Source organism: Toxorhynchites rutilus, chromosome 3, assembly GCF_029784135.1.
Source record: "Toxorhynchites rutilus septentrionalis strain SRP chromosome 3, ASM2978413v1, whole genome shotgun sequence".
Classification (NCBI taxonomy): domain Eukaryota; kingdom Metazoa; phylum Arthropoda; class Insecta; order Diptera; family Culicidae; genus Toxorhynchites; species Toxorhynchites rutilus.
The window spans coordinates 83,429,900-83,448,583 of NC_073746.1; the positions used below are offsets into that span (position 1 = coordinate 83,429,900).

Here is an 18,684-nt window from a genome sequence, read left to right on the forward strand (position 1 = left end):
GTAATATTTATTTTTGGCGTATTATTATTAGTATCAATGATATTCAAACGCATATAACGCTTCCATTAATGCTAATTTTCATGTTTATTTTCATCTTTCTTCAATGACACTTACGTTCCTAGAGGAACTTCTCCGGGACAAATTGGACAAATTTTAATATTGATGAGATCATGTTGGAATTAAACATTTTTTATTTTTTATAGTATAATAAATATTCAATATTCGTTCCTGGAATAGCGGAAAGTTACATGAAAAAAACAAAGTTTATTTTGGAGGTCGGAGAATCACACAATTCACAATCATGTTCTAGTAGAATTTATTTTTTTAGAATAAAGACTCATCATATACGCGAAGTTTCCGAGAGTTATTTATTCAAATTCCATTTTCATTCCACAATCCCACAATGTTTCAATCTGAAATATAGGTCGAATCCAGGACAAGAACGTAAAGCACGAAAAGAGACACAAACAAAACAAAGACTCGACACTTACATTAGCTTCAAAACAACAAAGAGTAGAAAGCTGCTTGACCGAATGAGAAAAAAATTTTGCTCCAGTAACAGAAGTTTCAAGATCCAGACCCAAGTCAGCACAAAACGTAAGCTACACACAGAGTGCATTGTGGCGATAGGTCGAACGAATGAACAAAAAAAAGTTGAGCCGAAGAGGAATTATGTATTTTTTTTTCATTTTAAACTTCAGTCACGACTAAATTGTAACCAGTCCAACCGATTCAATACAGGAGATGGAAAAAAACCGCCAAAGCCGTTGATACGAGCATCCCGCGGTCATCATCAACGAACGATGTGCACGAGGAGAGGGGTAAGACAGCGGGTCTCAAGCAGAAACACTGCTACATAATCAAGGGCTAAGCGAGTTCAGCGTGTTCAACATTATGAATAAAATGTGTTTGAAGCGTGCGTTTGGGTTCATTCATTTGCTGCAGAGAGAGCGGAGATACAGTTATCGGTAAATTGACATTTCGCATAATGGAACATTACGTTTGAGATCGGAAACAAACACAATCGGCAGTTTGTACCGAATATTGAAACAACAACAGTGTAACCGTAACCGAAAATACATCTATCTTAACTTCCCCTGGCAGCGGTGAACGATGAGAAAATTGCATGCTGTGGGAAATAATTCATAACATGTGAGACGCCCTCTCCATCCTAATTCGACCGGGGAAAGACAATTCTGGTCCGCATTGTTACGGACCGATCCGCCCTGTAACCTCGCGCCGGAGAGTTCAAGACAGGGGGCCAACCAAGCAAGCGCACCAGCGAAACTCTTAAAACAAAATAAAAAAAGATTTCATAAAATATTGTACTTAATCTTTTAACAATATTTATACAGCACACTTTCCTTGGCCCTCTGCTGTCTCACGAAGGAGCCATCGAGAACGAATGAGAACCGTCTTTCCCTCGACGCTGGCACCACCCCCACCTTGCAGCTGCTGCTGCTTCAGGGTTCGACCCCATCATTTTCCATAAAAACGCGATTGCATATCGCGAAACAGCACTTGGTGTGGCGTGGTACGTTAACAGTACCGGAGTATTGCAACGAGAACGAAAAAAAACACATAAAACCAGTGAGTGCAATTTACTTTCAGAGTAACATAAATTTTCACCGCCAAGTCGGGCACATGCGGCACACTCCTTATATCTTGTGCCCGCGCCCCTCTCTCCATCAGCTGGTAGCAGCAGTTCGCGAAAGGAAACTTTGAAACTTTCCCATGTTTTTTCCACATTTCCCACCATTTTTCTCCCGACGACGAAATCTATCCACCTTTCCTGTGCGACGAGGGGGTGGTGGCGGCGGCGGCAGGAAGAATGAGCCCAGCACATTCGTTTTCTAGGTTCCGGATTTTATATCAATTTTTCACCGGTTGCCAACGGGGAAGTAACAGAAATAAAACGGCAACGGCAAAAAAAACAGCAAAGAGTAATGAAGGAAGCGAATCCTGGGCGCATAAGATTTACCGGTGCGGTAGGTAGCGATCCAGCCTTCGCTTGGACGAGAAAGCGCCGATTAATCACTTACATGCTCAAATACAATAGTGTTCAGCAGTTTGATGGGGTTAAGAATATGCGCCTGTCAACGAGAGAATTTATTCTTGTTGCGCGAAAGCAAATCACAAGTGTTAATGTGGCTCCAAACACAGCGAAATATCCATCACCTTATGGTACATTTTAAACCAAAAATCCAGAAGCATTACTATCTTCGTTCAGACAACTTGGTTTCAAACATGCAATACTAAAGCGCGTCCGAATTGGTCTTTTAACGCTAGAGAAGAATGAACTTCAATAGTTTTAAGTTTTCATAAACGAACTCACCCACTATCGATCAATTATGAATCGGCAGTAATCCAGCCTTCAACCAGACAACGGAGAGGGCATTTAAAATAGTTTTTTTGTCTCAATGTTGACACTGAAAAATTCAAAATATCAGATTTTTTTTAGTGTCAACATTTCAAGAGTTTTGGAGCGCATAGTTTCACTTTTTATTAAAAAATCGATGCACATTTTTTTATCCTTTATTTTGTATAGCAGAAAATAACTGAGCATACCAAAACAAGATTAACTTTTGTATCCGTTGTGAACGAACTAAATCGAGTATATAGTTGAAACTACAGATGAAACGGATATCCGGTAACTATCCGGTATCCAGCCTATCCGGCCAATATTTACTATATAGTACTTCATTATTCGGTATCCGGCCGGATATTAGAAAAAAAATCAATAATTTCTCATTAACACAAGACAAATCATTTTTTTTACAAAGTCAAATTTATAATAACTCAAAACATTAATTTGATAACACTATGTCTTTTTTTTAATAAATTTTTTAACCGACCGATTGCGCTTTACTTCTTACACCAGGCCAGCCTCAGAGAACAGTCTTTCACAGCAAACACTACTGCAGGGAGCTGAATGATTAACTTTAGAAAACCTTGTCAATTGGGGTTTAATAAGTTGAATGACTACCAAACGTAAGGAATGTGACGCTGACTATAATTTTCGTTTGCCACATCGTTGAAACATTCCCAAAAGGTGTCATGAGCTTTGCTTCGTAAGTTTTAATTCAATTTCGTCTCTTTTGCTCTGTTTAATTTGATTCGTGGTGAAGTAAGTGTATCCTCTCTCATCCCTGGAGGCAGCTCCAAGTTTTGTAATATTGAATGAAAATAATTGATTGATGTTCTTTGCTTATTTGGATTCGTAGTACTTACTCTTTTTCGACTAATATTGAAATTATTTCAATATACCCACAAAAATTTCATCATTCTGTTATTAAATCCTTAACAGAACGAAATCAATTCAATATCATTTTAATGGATATTCATTCTCGCCATAAATTTCCCGGCGTGAACACTATTTTACATATAAATAATGAACTTTTACATTCTAAAATGTAATTCATTATTTTCTTCATGAACACATGCAGCTTCTTACGGATTCGTATTCGCAAATAAAGAGCCGAATATCCGGCTATCCGGCCTCGAAGCTTGCCGGATATCCGGTATCCGGCCGAACTACTATCCGTTTCATCACTAGTTGAAACTGTGAACATATGTTTGGGACATGTGTACCAACGAAGCAAAACAAAAATTGAAAACCGAATGTACGTTATTCGTCAAAAAACATTTCTGTTTGAACACATCTCACAAAGTCTTTGAATTTAAGTCTTTTTCCACAGAACATTCTGAGATTCACAAACAAGTATGAGTCGTAAGGAACCCATTCCGGAGAATACGACAAATAAGAAAATAATTGAAAGTGAAATTAGTGCAATCGATCGCGATCGAATTTGGCATATAATATAAGATCAATTTTTTCTATTGAATAGCAGTTCTTACCAATATATAAAACTGATTATATTGCATTGTTCTAAACTTGTCATTTGAACTAGGTTGGTTCAATGATTTCGACACGAATCGTTTGATGGTTGGTTCATTAAAAAAATCATATGGATGCGCTATAAGCGGCGTCATCAATATGTCATTTGGACATAGACGATGAATTAATATCTTTTAGCGATGTACCCAGACGCCAAATGCTTCACGGTCTGTGTTCCCTGAAACATTTTAGACTTTACTCAAGCCTTTGTCAGCCCCAGCAAACATCGAAATAGTTTTACTTTGTATGTTCCTAAATCGTATATGATACCGAATCAATTCATAATGGTATACAATGTTAATTGAAATATACATAGCACATACTATCGAAAATCGTATAAAATTCATATAAAGTCTCTATATTGTCATCGGATTAAATCGTATATTGGTACAATAAGCAAACATCGTAATAACGTTATAAGACGAAGACGGGTTAAACACGAAAAAGTTGTTGGGAAAACTTTTTTTCCGTGTAGCAGTCCCCTTCACCCGATATATGGGTGACTTGTTGGTAATTATATGGACTAAAGGGTGTGTCACATCAAATTGCATCACGGAAAAAACGCTGTAGAAATTTAATTTTTAGGAATTATATCTTCAACTTTCGCTTATAATCAGATAAGAGTGTAAGATCACGTTGGCCATGCTTCACTGTCAATTTTTCGTAAATTTGGAAAATTGTCGTCGAACGAAAAAGAGCGTCGTGAATTAATCCTGTGCACTCATTTCGAGAATCCGGAGTTGTCACATCGGGACATCGGTAAGATGCTGGGAATCGTCCAATCCACGGTCAGCAGAGTACTAAAACGATAATTCGAGAACCTAACCATCGACCGGAAGGTGAAGAACGGCAAAAATGGATGCTCCGTCAGTGAAAAAAGATCACAAGCGCGTAGTTAAGCAGTTTAGACGTGATCCGAGAAGTTCGGTCCGGGATGTCGCCAATAAGCTGAATTTGTCAAGTTCATTCGTCCAGCGGACCAAGCAGCGGGAGGGCCTGCGTATATACAAGGTTCAGAAGGCTCCTAACCGCGACGAAAGGCAAAACATGGTGGGGAAGACGCGAGCCCGGAAGCTGTACACCGAAATGCTGACGAAGCCGCATTGCCTGGTAATGGACGACGAAACCTACGTCAAAGCGGACTTTAGTCAGCTGCCGGGCCTGTTGTTCTTCTCCGCGGAGGACAAATTCAGCGTTCCGGAGGAGATTCGCAAGCAGAAACTATCCAAGTTTGCCAAAAAGTACATGGTGTGGCAAGCGATCTGCTCTTGCGGAAAGCGGAGCGCCCCCTTCGTGATGACCGGCACGGTAAACGGGCAGGTTTACCTTAAGGAGTGCCTACAGAAGCGCTTACTACCACTATTGAAGCAGCACGAGGGCCCGACCATCTTCTGGTCGGATCTCGCTTCGTGCCACTATTCAAAGGACGTGTTGGAGTGGTACGAAGCCAACGGGGTCACCTTCGTGCCAAAGGAAATGAACCCGCCCAACGCGCCGGAGCTTCGCCCAATAGAGAAATATTGGGCGATTATGAAGCAGGCCCTCCGGAAGAACCCAAAAGTTGTCAAATCGGAGGCGGACTTCAAGAGAAAATGGATTTCTGTTCAAAAAGAACTACAACCTGACGTTGTACAGAACCTAATGGACGGGGTAAAGAGGAAGGTGCGAGCATACGAGCTTGGGCTCGAAGTATGAATAAAAAGAAAATGCCAAAAGTTGTTTAATAGTTTTTATTCTACTGTCTAAAATTTTCGAAAGGATCGGTCTACTGGGCGAATTTCTACAGCGTTTTTTCCGTGATGCAATTTGATGTGACACACCCTTTATTCATATAATTTTGTTCCAATCAAATTTAGCTTTTTTAACTTCTTTGATATTTTTTAGTGAAAATTTGAATAATTTCCAATATTTCATTCTTTAACAAACATTTTGTAGGTTTTGATGTTGAAATTTTTGGAAAAAAAGTTGAGAATTTAAAAAAAAATCTTTAAACTATAAAAACTACAAAATTGTAGTTATGAAATTGCAAAAATTGTTTAAGTTTTCGATCAAAAACTTTGATTACTTGTTGAAAATTGTAAGGTAGATTCATATAATGTTTTGAGAATTAAAAAAAATACGTGAAAAATGACCTTCAATTTTTTTTTTCAGAGTAAATAAAAAAAATTGGTATCTATATATTTCAAAATGGAGTGATGTCTGTCTGTCCTTCTGTCTTTCTGACTCTTATGGGCTTGGAAACTACTGAACTGAATGACCACAATTTTGTAAGTATTATAATTTTTGAGTTATATTTTTTTTGTGAAAACATAACGAAAAAAAATTTCGTCCTTTACGTTTTTAACGTAGTCAATTTTTGTTTATATATTTCAAGTATGCAAAGTTACTTAAATGATTAATTTCTTTACACCCACAACGTTTCAATGTAATATGAAATATTGCTGCCAATGACCAGTCGAGCTGACATGAAATTAGTTGTATACGGCATCATATAGATACAGTATATACATTTAGTATATAATTGTCGGACTAAGTCGTATATCGGCGCAACCAACATCGTAATATACGATGTTTTTCGTCGAAAGCATGTATTGATAAACGTGTATTTTGAAGTTCACCATTGGCAATCGAGGCGTTCTAATTAGCATAGAAATTTCAACAAAGTACTACATGAAAATGAAATAATACGTGAAGAAGACGAAGTTCCCCTAAGAACGTTAGTGTTAAAAGAGAAGAGAGACCAATTAGGTATCACCCAAAATGTTGCGACAGTTGTTCACAGTTGTGTTGTTTATTGAGAATGTTTTACTCCACTTCTAGGATTATTTACAAAATGAAATCGAGTGACTAACGTAGTGTCTGTGTCTGTGCTAAGAAACTCGATAAGAAGTCAAGAAATCAACTTTTGATGGACTAATTTCTCAAAGCAAGTTAAAATGATTCACTTGTCCTCTGGAGCAAATGAGCTAGAAACTTATAGCTTCAGAACATCAACACATTTTCACTGTAGAAAAAAATCAGGCAAAAGTAACAACCACTAATCAATCACTCCGATTCATTTCAAATCAAATGACTGAGAATGAAAGCTCACCCTTATCAAGCCGTTGTTGTACAGCATGCGGCTGCATGCAGACGATATAATCCTAGGAAGGTATTTGAAAACTCTCTAGCTCCCCCGGAAGTTTGATATGGGGGTCCGATAGAAAAGCAAGCAACCACCGGTGATTCATCAATAATCGGATCATCCGGTCTAAAACAATCCACCCCTCTCTCTCCCAGCAGCAGCAGTAGCAGCGCAGCAAGCAACAATTTATTGATGTCAATCACAATCAGAGAACGAAATTACTTTCTTGAACCCTCGCCACACAGATTATTCTACTGGCAGTCCAGTCCAGTCCCACCCCTCCCGATCCTCGTGAAGGGTTTCAGTCGGAAATGGAAATCAAGCTGTCGAGTGCATCCGGTATTATTGGCTCATGGCAGTATATTTTTTTTTGGTTTTTGATTTGCTGTCTGCTACTCCATTTCATGGATTAATTCAACAAAATCCGTCCAGTTTTTATTATCCGCCCACATGAAAACGATTGGAATTCCTTTTAATCCTTTCCGAAATAAGTGGAACGATGGATGGCGCGGGGAGGGAGCACAAACAGTTAAACACTTTTACGATACAAACAGCAAATTCGAATATTGATCGAATGATGTTTCGTAGAAACAGAGGCTATCACGCTCTAACGCGCTCACTTGGAGAAACATACAGCGAATATAACGACACAAAAGGAATTTCTTAATTACAAACATTTTCGAACAATTATTGGGCGTGCGTTTCAGCCCTCCGTTCGGGTTCAGGCCGCCGGAGAGTAGACATTTTTGCGGAACCATCGAACCAATGTACTTTTCAGACAGAGATCCTTGACCAGTGCTTTTTTTCTGCATTACACCGCGCTGACTAGTCCGATTTCCCCCTCAAAGTGTGCTCTATAGAGCACACAAAAAAAATTGCGCGAAAACAACTACAAAAAAAAAATCAAAGCATAATGATGCTAGCGTACTTATGTGCGCGTTTTGCACTGATGAAGATACTCTCTACCGAAGTGCACCGAGTGGGACACCTTGCAGAGGGAAAGCGGGGAAAGCAGGGGGACCTCATCATCATTATCGCTGCGTTCCTTCACTGCTTTTGGGACCTCTCGGAGAAGCGCCGGGTCAGGTCCTTCTCCTCTTTTTCGCGTAAGGCTGTGAGCCGCGGAGTTGAAGGGGTAGTGTTGGGCCGTTTTTTTATATATTTTTTTTGAGGAATTGCGGTGAAAGAAGAAATGCTCAACATTAATCACATCGAATTAAATGATGCTTCACAACAATGCGGTTGGTTTACTGTTGCGAGGAATTCGGAGGGAAGCGGCGGGAAAATGCGTGTTCTCGAATCCCGTAAGATCCTCTTCCCGCGGTCGATGGGAATAGAATGCAGCAACAGCAGCAGGAAAGGCAAAACGGAAAATGAAAACCTGCAAAAATCGGCTTGGTTCAATGAGCATCATATGTTATTTGCTGATTGTTTATGAAACAGTATTGTTAAGTGCGTGCTTTCATTAGGGGAAAATGGGGCCTGTTTGGTACGAGATCCTCTGTATGCGAAAATAGGTATACTATGTCAATGAATATCAATCTGTAATCTAAATAAACGTTTTTTTTTCTAATCTAATTTCAACAGAAAATAGGTTCTTTTCGATGCTTGTCAGCTTGAATAATTCTATGCTTTTTAATGTGGCGAAGGTACTCATTCAATGTTACCGCTGATCATTCAATGAGTATTTGAGAAGTACAAGGTAAAATTGTTGTTTTATATTACTGAAAAGTGCAGCAGATTTGTAATATCAGAGAAAGATGAAAGAGATCTCACTAAACGACTAATTTCAATGGAAAAACAAACCATATTTTAAACTTCTCTGTCAAGAAGGTGTAAAATACTACCGTGACTCTCGGAAAATTGCTGCAAAAAGCAAAAAACATTTACAAAAATCGATAATCAGATTGTCTGGATAATTAAAAAGTACTAACTAAGAGTACTTAAAGATTAACCAAAACTCAGCAGGCAAATAATGTCATCTGCCCCCAGACATCTCTTTTTTTTCTTTTTTCATCTTTTTTTTGGGATTGCACCAAAAAAAAAATCTAAACGACGGCAACGGGGATCGAACCAAGACCGGCTAGGACGCAAGGCTGTTTTACACGACCACACTATCCACATGACTAATGATGCTGTTTAGCAAATGCGTCATAATATTGCACCTGAATAAGTTGGAAAGCCATCAGCAGCATTTGTATTTAAACGGCCGCGTTTAAAAGCAACTAATCTCTTCTGAAACTAAGTCCAAATAACACTTCTCCAGCCAAGTCATCTCTTTCCTCTCAAGGTCTTTTTATGCTGGCTAGCTCAAACTAAGTCTTAAGGCAGGCATCATATGAACAAGGGTGAACAAGGGTATTTTTTATAAACGCTATTCGTTAAACTAACGGATTTGCGAAGGAACTGCTGCAAATTATCAGCGCAATGCGTACATTGACATAAGGAAACATATTGCGACAAATGATCAGTCTGTGTATTGTTCCGCGAGGGCAAGACTGAATAATCAATGAGCCATCTTCAACTGCCATTTGGATGGTCGCTAAAACTTTCTACTAGAGAGTTATTTATTAAATAATATCCGAGGAGGCAATGAAGGTATGGAAAAAAAATAATTATCGAATTTAAAGAACCGACCATGTACATTCCGTTTATTGGTCCAAAAAATGATCTGTGAAAAGTTTTAGCTCAATCGCACATGATTTAGGGGTGCCTCAAAGCACTCAAAGTTTTGATTTATGCATTTTTAAGTCATTGGACATTGAAAAAAAATCGATTTTCCAAATTTCCTTTTACTCCTTGGAAGATTTTCGAGGATCAAAAAATCAAAACTTTGAGCGCTTTGGGGCACCTCTAAATCACGTGCGATTGAGCTTAAACTTTGCACAGATCATTTTTTTGGGCCAATAAACAAAATGTACATGGTCGGTTTTTGAAATTCGATGATGAAATTTTTCACATACATCCATTGCCACCCTAGTGTACATGTTTTATCGTTTCTATAAATTGTACATTACAAAGAAGTCAATTTTAGGTGTTTAATTATTCCTTCTGTATCATTGCATATGATTCATTACACAGTAGCAATTTAGGCGTCAGAGTATTTCTTCTGTTCTTCTATTTTTCAGTTAGGCCACCGAACAGCGGAGACAGTTGGTATGATCATTGTTGTGTTATTAATAGCACAACAGCCCGATCTTGAGGAGCAGAGCAGAGCAGTTGTACAAATCGATGAATTGATCTTCATTCGACCATGGATCGACCTCATTCACTGATGATAGTTGCGTGAAGTTATTCTATAACAACACAAAGATGGTGTTTGAATCCTGAAGACATACACTGCATCAATTCTGTTGTATCATCATTGTATTGGTTATACAAAATGGACTGTTTTCTTTTTCGTTTACAATTTAAAAATAAAAGAAAAAACAATATAAAATATAAATATTTTAATCTCATGTCAAATTTAACAGGGCATCAGAAAACCAGATAAAAAATATATTAAAAATATATGAAAAAAAAATTAAGATGGGGTGACAAAACCAGTAACAAGAACTAGGAGAAATAGACGTACAAGACAAGTTGCGTATCATTCATTCCTCTAACTTACTCAAAACTGTGTTCGACCGCCTAAAAAAATGGCTAAACGTATCAATATGGATAGTCATAAAGATTTTGGCGTTAGACTAGACTGAACAATTTTCTGCTACATGAAGTTACAGAAGATTTTCTAAAACACTACAAAATAACTTGTTCTTGGCACTTTTTTTAAAAACGATAATTTAATTTTCCTTTCGTCAAAACAATAAATTACCCTTGTACAGAATTTAATGGAATTTTCAAAACTGCCTTTCGATTTGCGATGCGACCATTATTTATAGAATCACACATCATCAAAGACGAAGAATTACACTGTCTTGCTTCTACTAACGAGCGGCTAACATCATTTGGTATAGTCGATAGTATGTTCAGTGGAGAACGATATCAATTTTTCATGCTGTCTGGTGGAGAGTGATTGTGTGTTTCTGCATAAAGTATTGCCAAATGTACATTGAAATGGTTATCAATAAGTGGTTTTATTGTTTTGTTAATTGGAAATATCGAAAAATGGCGGTGATGGAACGAATATATATTAGGTTGAGGAAAAATAAATCCATTATTTTGTTGGTGAATAGCTGTAGTGATCGATATCCCATACAATATTGATCAAACAGTTTCAAGTTTATGCTCGTTGTGAAGGTGGCATTTCACATTGAAAAATGTGTGGTTGTTTTCTGTTTATTCCATTCAGTTTTGAATTACAATGTGTTAACAATAAAATTTAACGAAGAGAAAATGCGGTACATTTCACTGTTTTTTCTTTGAAATGCAAGCCAGGTAACTGAAATTGGAATGCCGATACTATTACAGCTGGTTTCATCGATTCACGCATTTTTTATGCTAAAGATGCACCAAGTTGACTGACATGTTAGTAATCATAGCATCGCACAGTAGCTAAAGATCCACCACAGAACAGTTTTAAACCATTTTCACGTACGTCAGTATTTTGTGAAAACGCAAAAAGCATGGTAAAGCATTTCAAACGGTGGGCAAACCAGGACTAAAGAGCAGAAAGGTGTCTACTGTCAATAACAGACCCTTTTGAAGCTAGCGATTGACGAGAAAGGTCCGGAATTGGCCTACAGAGGGGGTGTTGTGTTCCATCAGGACATCGCAAGGCCAGAGATGCATCGTTATCCAATTTATCAATTTTTTGTTATAAATATCTACGCTTTATTTAAACTTCAATTCGGAACAATATCTATCAAAAATAGTTCCTTATTATCAAATTCCTTAAAAATATAAAATTTCAGGTTTTTGATAAACCAGCAAATTAAATAAAAAGATTGCGTAGTCCTGCGATCTACGGATCCTCCAAGAATATTTCATCGGGATACGTTTATTCTTGCAAAGATTTTTCATATTATTCTGAGATTGTCCCTTCAGGAAAACTAATCAAAATGTACACTAGAACTTTAGGTTTTCATCAAGTTTCCACAACTCGTTATCAGACAGTTTAGAATAATTTTTGAAGTAAACCATTCTTAATTAATTGAGAATTAATTTCAATTATTTGAAATTTAAATATTTTTAGTTACCGTTTTGTCTCAAATTCCGAACACTTTGGTGGCCATTAAACAGTGTCTCATTGCTCAAAATGGTACTTTATCGCGAAATTAATTTGATTTTTGGATACAATAGGGCCTTCTTTTTCATTTGACTTCAAAAAAATTGATTCACAAATATATTTTCATGGTGAAAAACTAAAAATTACATTAATTACATCTGTCTCAAATTCCGAACAGCATTGATGTCACTAGTTCATATTCCGAACACTTTTGTCTCAAATTCCGAACAGTCAAAATGCATTTGTTCAAAAAAATCATAACTTTTGAACTACTGGACCGATTCAGATGATCGATATATCAAATTAAAGCGAATAAGCTAGTCTTTTGTGGAAAAATATTTTACTCGCAAGAAGATTTGATATGGTTTTCGTAATTATCGATTGTGTTCATTTTTTCTAGTTTACATGGTTTCGGGACCTAGGGCGCTATATATTTTTATATTTTTTCTTCAATGCTTGAAAGTTCGATATTCCTATGCGACTAGACGAGATCTATGCGAAAAGAAATCAATCCATTTTTTTGAAAATTGAATATTTTTTCGAAGAAGACTAACTCATTGACTTAAATTTAATATGTCGTTTATCCAAATATGTTAGCTATATCAGAAGTTATGAATTTTTGAAAAACGTCATTTTTGGACAATAAAAGGGAAACATGAGTTTTAGATCAACGATTAACTTTGAAAAATTATAATTCAAAAACAAAAAAACAACACATTTCTGGTTTTTGGATATGTTATATAAAAATGTAATAAAATAATCGAGTTCGCCCTGTTACTTCAGGACCCCGGTTTTGTTATTGTGGTTTTAGTTGCAGACTTGGCTAAGAAAATCAATTTTACTCTCGTTGGTTTGCACCTGCGACCTGTGTTTTGCAAGGAAAGAGCATGCAAACATTTGTAAACAAATGTTCTTTTTATACTGTTGCACCAGAATTGGGTTGTTCTTGTACCCTAATTTGTGAACTATCGTTGTATTTGCCGAAAATAGTGTTCAAACATTTTCTTTCGGAATTCGATTCATACTTCAAAACTTGATTCAAATTACGAACACTACTTTAACGTTAATTTTAATAAGGATTTCTTCATAAAGTATTTTTTTTTAACAATTTATAGTAGATTCGTAACGAGATTCTTACCGAACGAACAGCAATTAAATTACAGAAATCGAATAATTCACGATACTTGTTTTCGACGGGATTTGCTAATGCAAACATTTTTGTTTTTTTTTGTAATTTAAAATGAAGCCTACAAACCAAAGAATGTTATGGCTTTCATTATGGAATTATTTATAACATTAAATTCTCTTTTAAAAAAGATGTGTTCGGGATTTGAATCATACGTCGAAACTCGATTCAAATTCCGAACACTACTTCAATACTAATTTTAATAAATATTAAAAAAATATAAAATACCATTAAAGTTTAGTAAATTTACATTTAAAATGAGGTGTTCGGAATTTGAATCATGCATAGAAACTTGATTCAAATTACGAACACTACTTCAATACTAATTTTAATAAATATTTCTGCATAGAATATCATATTTTTTTTATCCATTTATTGTATATTCTTACTTTTCTAGAACTTTACATGAAAACAGCAACCAAATAATTGAAAAAACTACAAAAACTGAAAAAATAATGGTACTTATCTTTTACGGAATTTGCTATATTATAAATTATAGGCTATATCGATACCTGTAAATGATGTTAAAATGAAGCCATAGAATGTCAAGGCTCTCATTATTCAATTATTTATACCATTAAAGTTTAGTAAATTTACATTTAAAATGAGGTGTTCGGAATTTGAATCATGCATAGAAACTTGATTCAAATTCCGAACACTACTTCATTACTAATTTTAATGAATATTTCTGCACAATTTTTTTTTTTCATCCATTTATTGTACATTCTCACCTTTTCTAGCACTTAACATGAAACAAAGCAAACAAAGAAATTGAAAAAACAAAAACTAAAAAAATAACGATGCTTGTTTTTTACGCAATTTGCTAACGCAAGCATTTTGATCTTTGGTTTTGACTGTCACTTTTTTGCAAATGTTTAATATTTTAAATTATAGGCTAAATCAATGCCTGTAAATGGCATTAAAATGTTAATGTAAAATTTTTTTTGGCATTAAAATGTTAAATACCTCAAAGAATTTCAGGGCTTTCATTAATCAATTATTTATAACACTCAAGTGTAGTAAATTTACATTTAAAAATGAAGTGTTCGGAATATGAGACAAAACGGTAATTAAAGTTCGTCTTAAATACATAAGCTTACAAAAAATACTGTTTAATCAGAGTATATCTATATTTTGTACCGAAAGCAAGGGCAAAATTTCACCAAAGGATCGATGATCAATCAAATTCCAATAAAATCAATTTTCGTACTTTGAGCGGCTTAATTATCGGATCAAAAACTACGCACTTTAAGGCGAACAACCTTTACAAATCGAGAGTGCCCAGCCAGTGAACCCCTGTACCACTTTCTTTCCCCACTTGATTACGGTTACGAAACCGTTCGAGTGTTTATACGAGAGTAAACACTCCACTTTTTTGTCTCCACTTTTTCTTCACTTTAGCAGCTTCTGCCGCTGGTTTTCTGTGTTCTGTGCGCTCGAACATTGCGCGCTACTCTTGTTATTGATTGATTTTAAATTAAATGTCATTTACAGAGAACTCGCCGCCGCCACCGTCTGCACTCTTTTCACCCCGGGATCGGCTTGCTTCGACGTCGTTTACATCCAGGGAACCAGGAGCTCCCCCGAGAGAGTGTTCGACGACGACGACAACGACGACTCAACGAACAAATGTAAACATTGTACCCAGCGGTGTGTGTCACTCTTCAGGAGTTTGGGAAGAGGTTTCCTTGAGGGGGACGCGAGAGGAGGTGTGTAGAACACAGCGTTTTTGTTACCCTTTCAGCTTTCGCCTCGAGTTCGACGGACTGAAAGCGGGCGCCACGGAGATGCTGTGGGTAGCGCAGCCTCCAATGCAATTTTCTGCTATTGCGAGAAAACGGGAAAAATGTACGAATGTTATTCTGTTTTGTTTTGCTTGTTTGTTTTTTCTGTTTTCGGTTTGGTGTGTGTGGTTCTCGGTGTGACGAACGTCAGCGGAACCATAAGGAACGCCACGTTATGCGCTGTCAGTGTCTGTTGGTAGCTGACATGTTGGACCACGATTCCTGAGGACGAGGACGATGATGGATTGATGACGGCTAACCGGTTGCGCGCCGGCAGGAGGCGGTCATTTTAAATTGTCCCGTGGATTCCTGTCACGCGGAAATTGCCTTCCGAGAGCAGTCAGCACCGGCAATTACATCGGTTTTATTAAGCGAGATTTATTTGAATTTAATGACCGCGATGGAACGCCAGTTAAACGGCTTCTGCTGAAAACGGTCCGGAATTCTTCATGCGGTTCAGGTTATTCCACAGGCTCAAGGTCTTGCGTTTGACATAATTGGCGCGTTCAGGATCAAGTGGGTAAAATTCGATTCGCCAAATGCTCCACTAAACCAAAAACCTTCTACCTTTTTCAACAACCGGCTGAGCAGCCGAACTATGTTTTCAACTTAACACTAATTAGTAGGTAAGACGTAATTTCTCCACCTGTTTTTTTCCCTGCTGTTGTTTTTGTTGGTACTTTCTTTCTGAGGCCCCTCTATCGACAGCCACCACATTAACTCTTCTGGGTTCGCAGGAGCAGAACCGTCGAGCGTTGTCGAGCTGTGTGGAAAATTTGCCTTAATGTGTGGTTACGTTCTGATACTGTCCGCCGCTGGTTCTGCCCGGGGTGGGGGGAATAATTTGTTGGTTAAACTTGGCGAAACGTTGAGGCAATTCACGGATCTGACCGACAGCCAATGCCTAACTCGAGGTGCACATAACGGTACAGGAAGTTTTAATGATCCGGCAAGAAATGGATACGGTAGCTTTACGCTCTGGTGCCACGGTTCCTGAATGAATCGGTAATTATCACATATTGCGGCCAAATGATTGGAAGACGAACCAAGAGTGAATCGTCACTGCTTCGGAGGTATTACCATTCGAAATTATACATGACGTGTCAAGAGTTGTTTGGTAGGGATATTATAATAAATATCATGTTCGAAGATCGCATTTATTCATAAAAGATATTGCTCAATTTATTCGCCGAGGAGAAAATAAAGCTCAATTCACCTGAAATCTGGACGTATTCTTTAATTGTTTGGAAAGCGCTCTTCCAGTGATGAAATGATGATGTCATCGAAACAGGTCCAGATTTTAATTGAATCGAGCTTTAAAATGGATAGAACCATCACAGTGTGCAACACAAATCATTTCGGGAAAAAGCAAAAATCGATCCAACTCACCTTGCGAAGCGTTCCTTGTCCTGAACGTTGTCCTCTTCCATTCTGTTGTATTTGTTACCACTGGCACTCTCCTCATCAGATCTGGAAGTAAACAAAACGAAAAAAAGCGAGGGATTAGACAAGACTAATTTCCAACATTCACTCTGTTCGGACATTCCGGATCGAAGACGGGGGGACGTGACGTGTGTAAACTCTGAGAATGCCATCGGTATCAAGACCCGTCAGCTGTAAGTCGTAAGCGGCTGACCTATTTCCAGCGTGTATGAACCCAGTTCCGCGTCGTCAACTCGAGGAGAGGTCCTTGTCGGGACCAACCAGCCGGGCATACAAACAAACACAAACACGCCGTCTGTCGTCAAACATACAAACACACAGACCAAGAAGTTAGCTACCAGCCAACTAGTCTAGAGTGGAAATCAACCGAAGCGACTGTTGTTGGGACGAATGGCAGCAGGAGCAGCAGCACAAACGCGCGCGTCGGTTGAGTACGTGGCAAACCTGAGCGGAAAGTCAAAATCCACAGTCAATTGAGAGGGGGAGGGGGGACAGAAAGGCGTGCAATGAGGGCATCCCCCTCTGAGAGCCAGACAGGGGCAATATGGTTTGACGAAAGGGCGTCGTGTGGCGTGCACCAGCCAGCAAGCAGGTCGTGTCGGAAATGATGAAAAAGATTGAGAAAACATATCATAGCGCGCGCTGGTGGCTAGCGGCGTCGTCGGGTCAGGAAAAAGTTCCTCCCTCATCAGCATCTCGATCACAAACGAGTAATAACAAAGGAGAGCACGCACCACGCGTCAAGCCATCCTTTCCCTGCCGGGTGCGGTGCGGTGCGGATGTGTCACTATTTTTGCCCGGGAATCGAGGGGTATCGGAGCCAAGGTCGGGTTCAACTTTACGTGGGACAGCAGACACAATTTTTACAATGAGGGGGAAGTCATGAATTAATGTAAAAGTAAACATAGTTCCGTGAAAATAATCCCCGTAAGATAAGATCAATATTGAATAATCTTGAATATGTTTTCGATGGTGTTTAGTGAAAATTCATGCTTTATTTTGATAAATAGAAAAAAAAACATTTTCCATCGCTAGCCAGTACTTCTTCGAATCTTCCTGACAACATTCGAATTTCACGTTGGAAAAAAAACTTCGCGTTTAAACGTTTTCCCCAGCTTATAGTATCGATAAGAATGTTGTGCACATTATACGTGTTTTTTTTTTGTGATAAACTGGTGCAGTGAAAGTTCCCTCAAGGGGGGACCCCTGTCTGGAAGGTTGAAAAGTAATAAATTTTCGTGATTTTTTGAGTATTTTGAAACCTTAGGAAAATACCTAAAGCGTTACATAGGGGTTTTTGAAAATTCGAAAAATTGTCAAAACGGCGGCCATTTTTGTTAAAAATTAGGTATTATTGATAAAAAAAAATCGCTGGTTAGAAATCAATAAAAAATCGATAAAATGATCAAAAGACGGCTATTAGATAATCCATTTTTACATGCTGATAAAAACTTTCAGCCAAATCGGTCGAGTAGATCCTGAGATATCGATACCACCAGTTGAAAAAAAATGGTTTCGAGAAAAACGCGTTTAAAAATTCATACAGCAATAATGGGTCTGATTTTCAAATACACTTCACGGTGTAAGCGAAATGAACGGCACGCCATTGAACTACATTTTACGAGTTAGTGAAGCGTAAAGGATAAGAATGGGTTCTTGAGCAGAATGAGCACTTTTCAAATAAAAATTATCAATGAAAATTAACTGCTCGGTATCAAATTAGTGTTCAATGCGAATGGAAAACTTTGTTTTCTTCACTTGGTAAAATAATCTTATACCAAAATTTTATCCGAAGGTAATTGTATATTTTAATCATAGCTCCAAATAGCGAGATTGCTTTCGATGCTTTCATAAAAAATCGCTACATTCTTAAACTAAATGTAGGAAGTCAATGTCAGGTCCCAGATTCAACTGTTTTTTTCTGTCTCCCATTCTTCACTTCACATGTTATCGACTTCAGTTGTACGCAATGGTAATGATACGTTTTCACTTTCTGCTGTTCTCAGATTTTTTTTTTCATTTTGATTTTCTCTTTCTTTTTGTTTTCTTATATACTTGGTTGGTTGCATTTTTGTTCTATTT

The 18,684-nt window shown here is 37.7% G+C and overlaps 1 protein-coding gene across 12 annotated transcripts in view; it reads right to left on the bottom strand.

Moving 5' to 3' along the window:
* Positions 1 to 18,684, bottom strand: part of LOC129773192 (aryl hydrocarbon receptor nuclear translocator homolog) — a 426,084-nt gene that overhangs the window by 200,594 nt on the left and 206,806 nt on the right. For all 12 annotated transcript variants that reach the window (XM_055776782.1, XM_055776781.1, XM_055776778.1 and 9 more), the window contains one exon: positions 16,549 to 16,629. In XM_055776782.1, coding sequence (XP_055632757.1) covers positions 16,549 to 16,589 — 41 coding nt within the window. In that variant the 5' untranslated portion in view covers positions 16,590 to 16,629. The remainder of the gene's footprint in view (positions 1 to 16,548; positions 16,630 to 18,684) is intronic.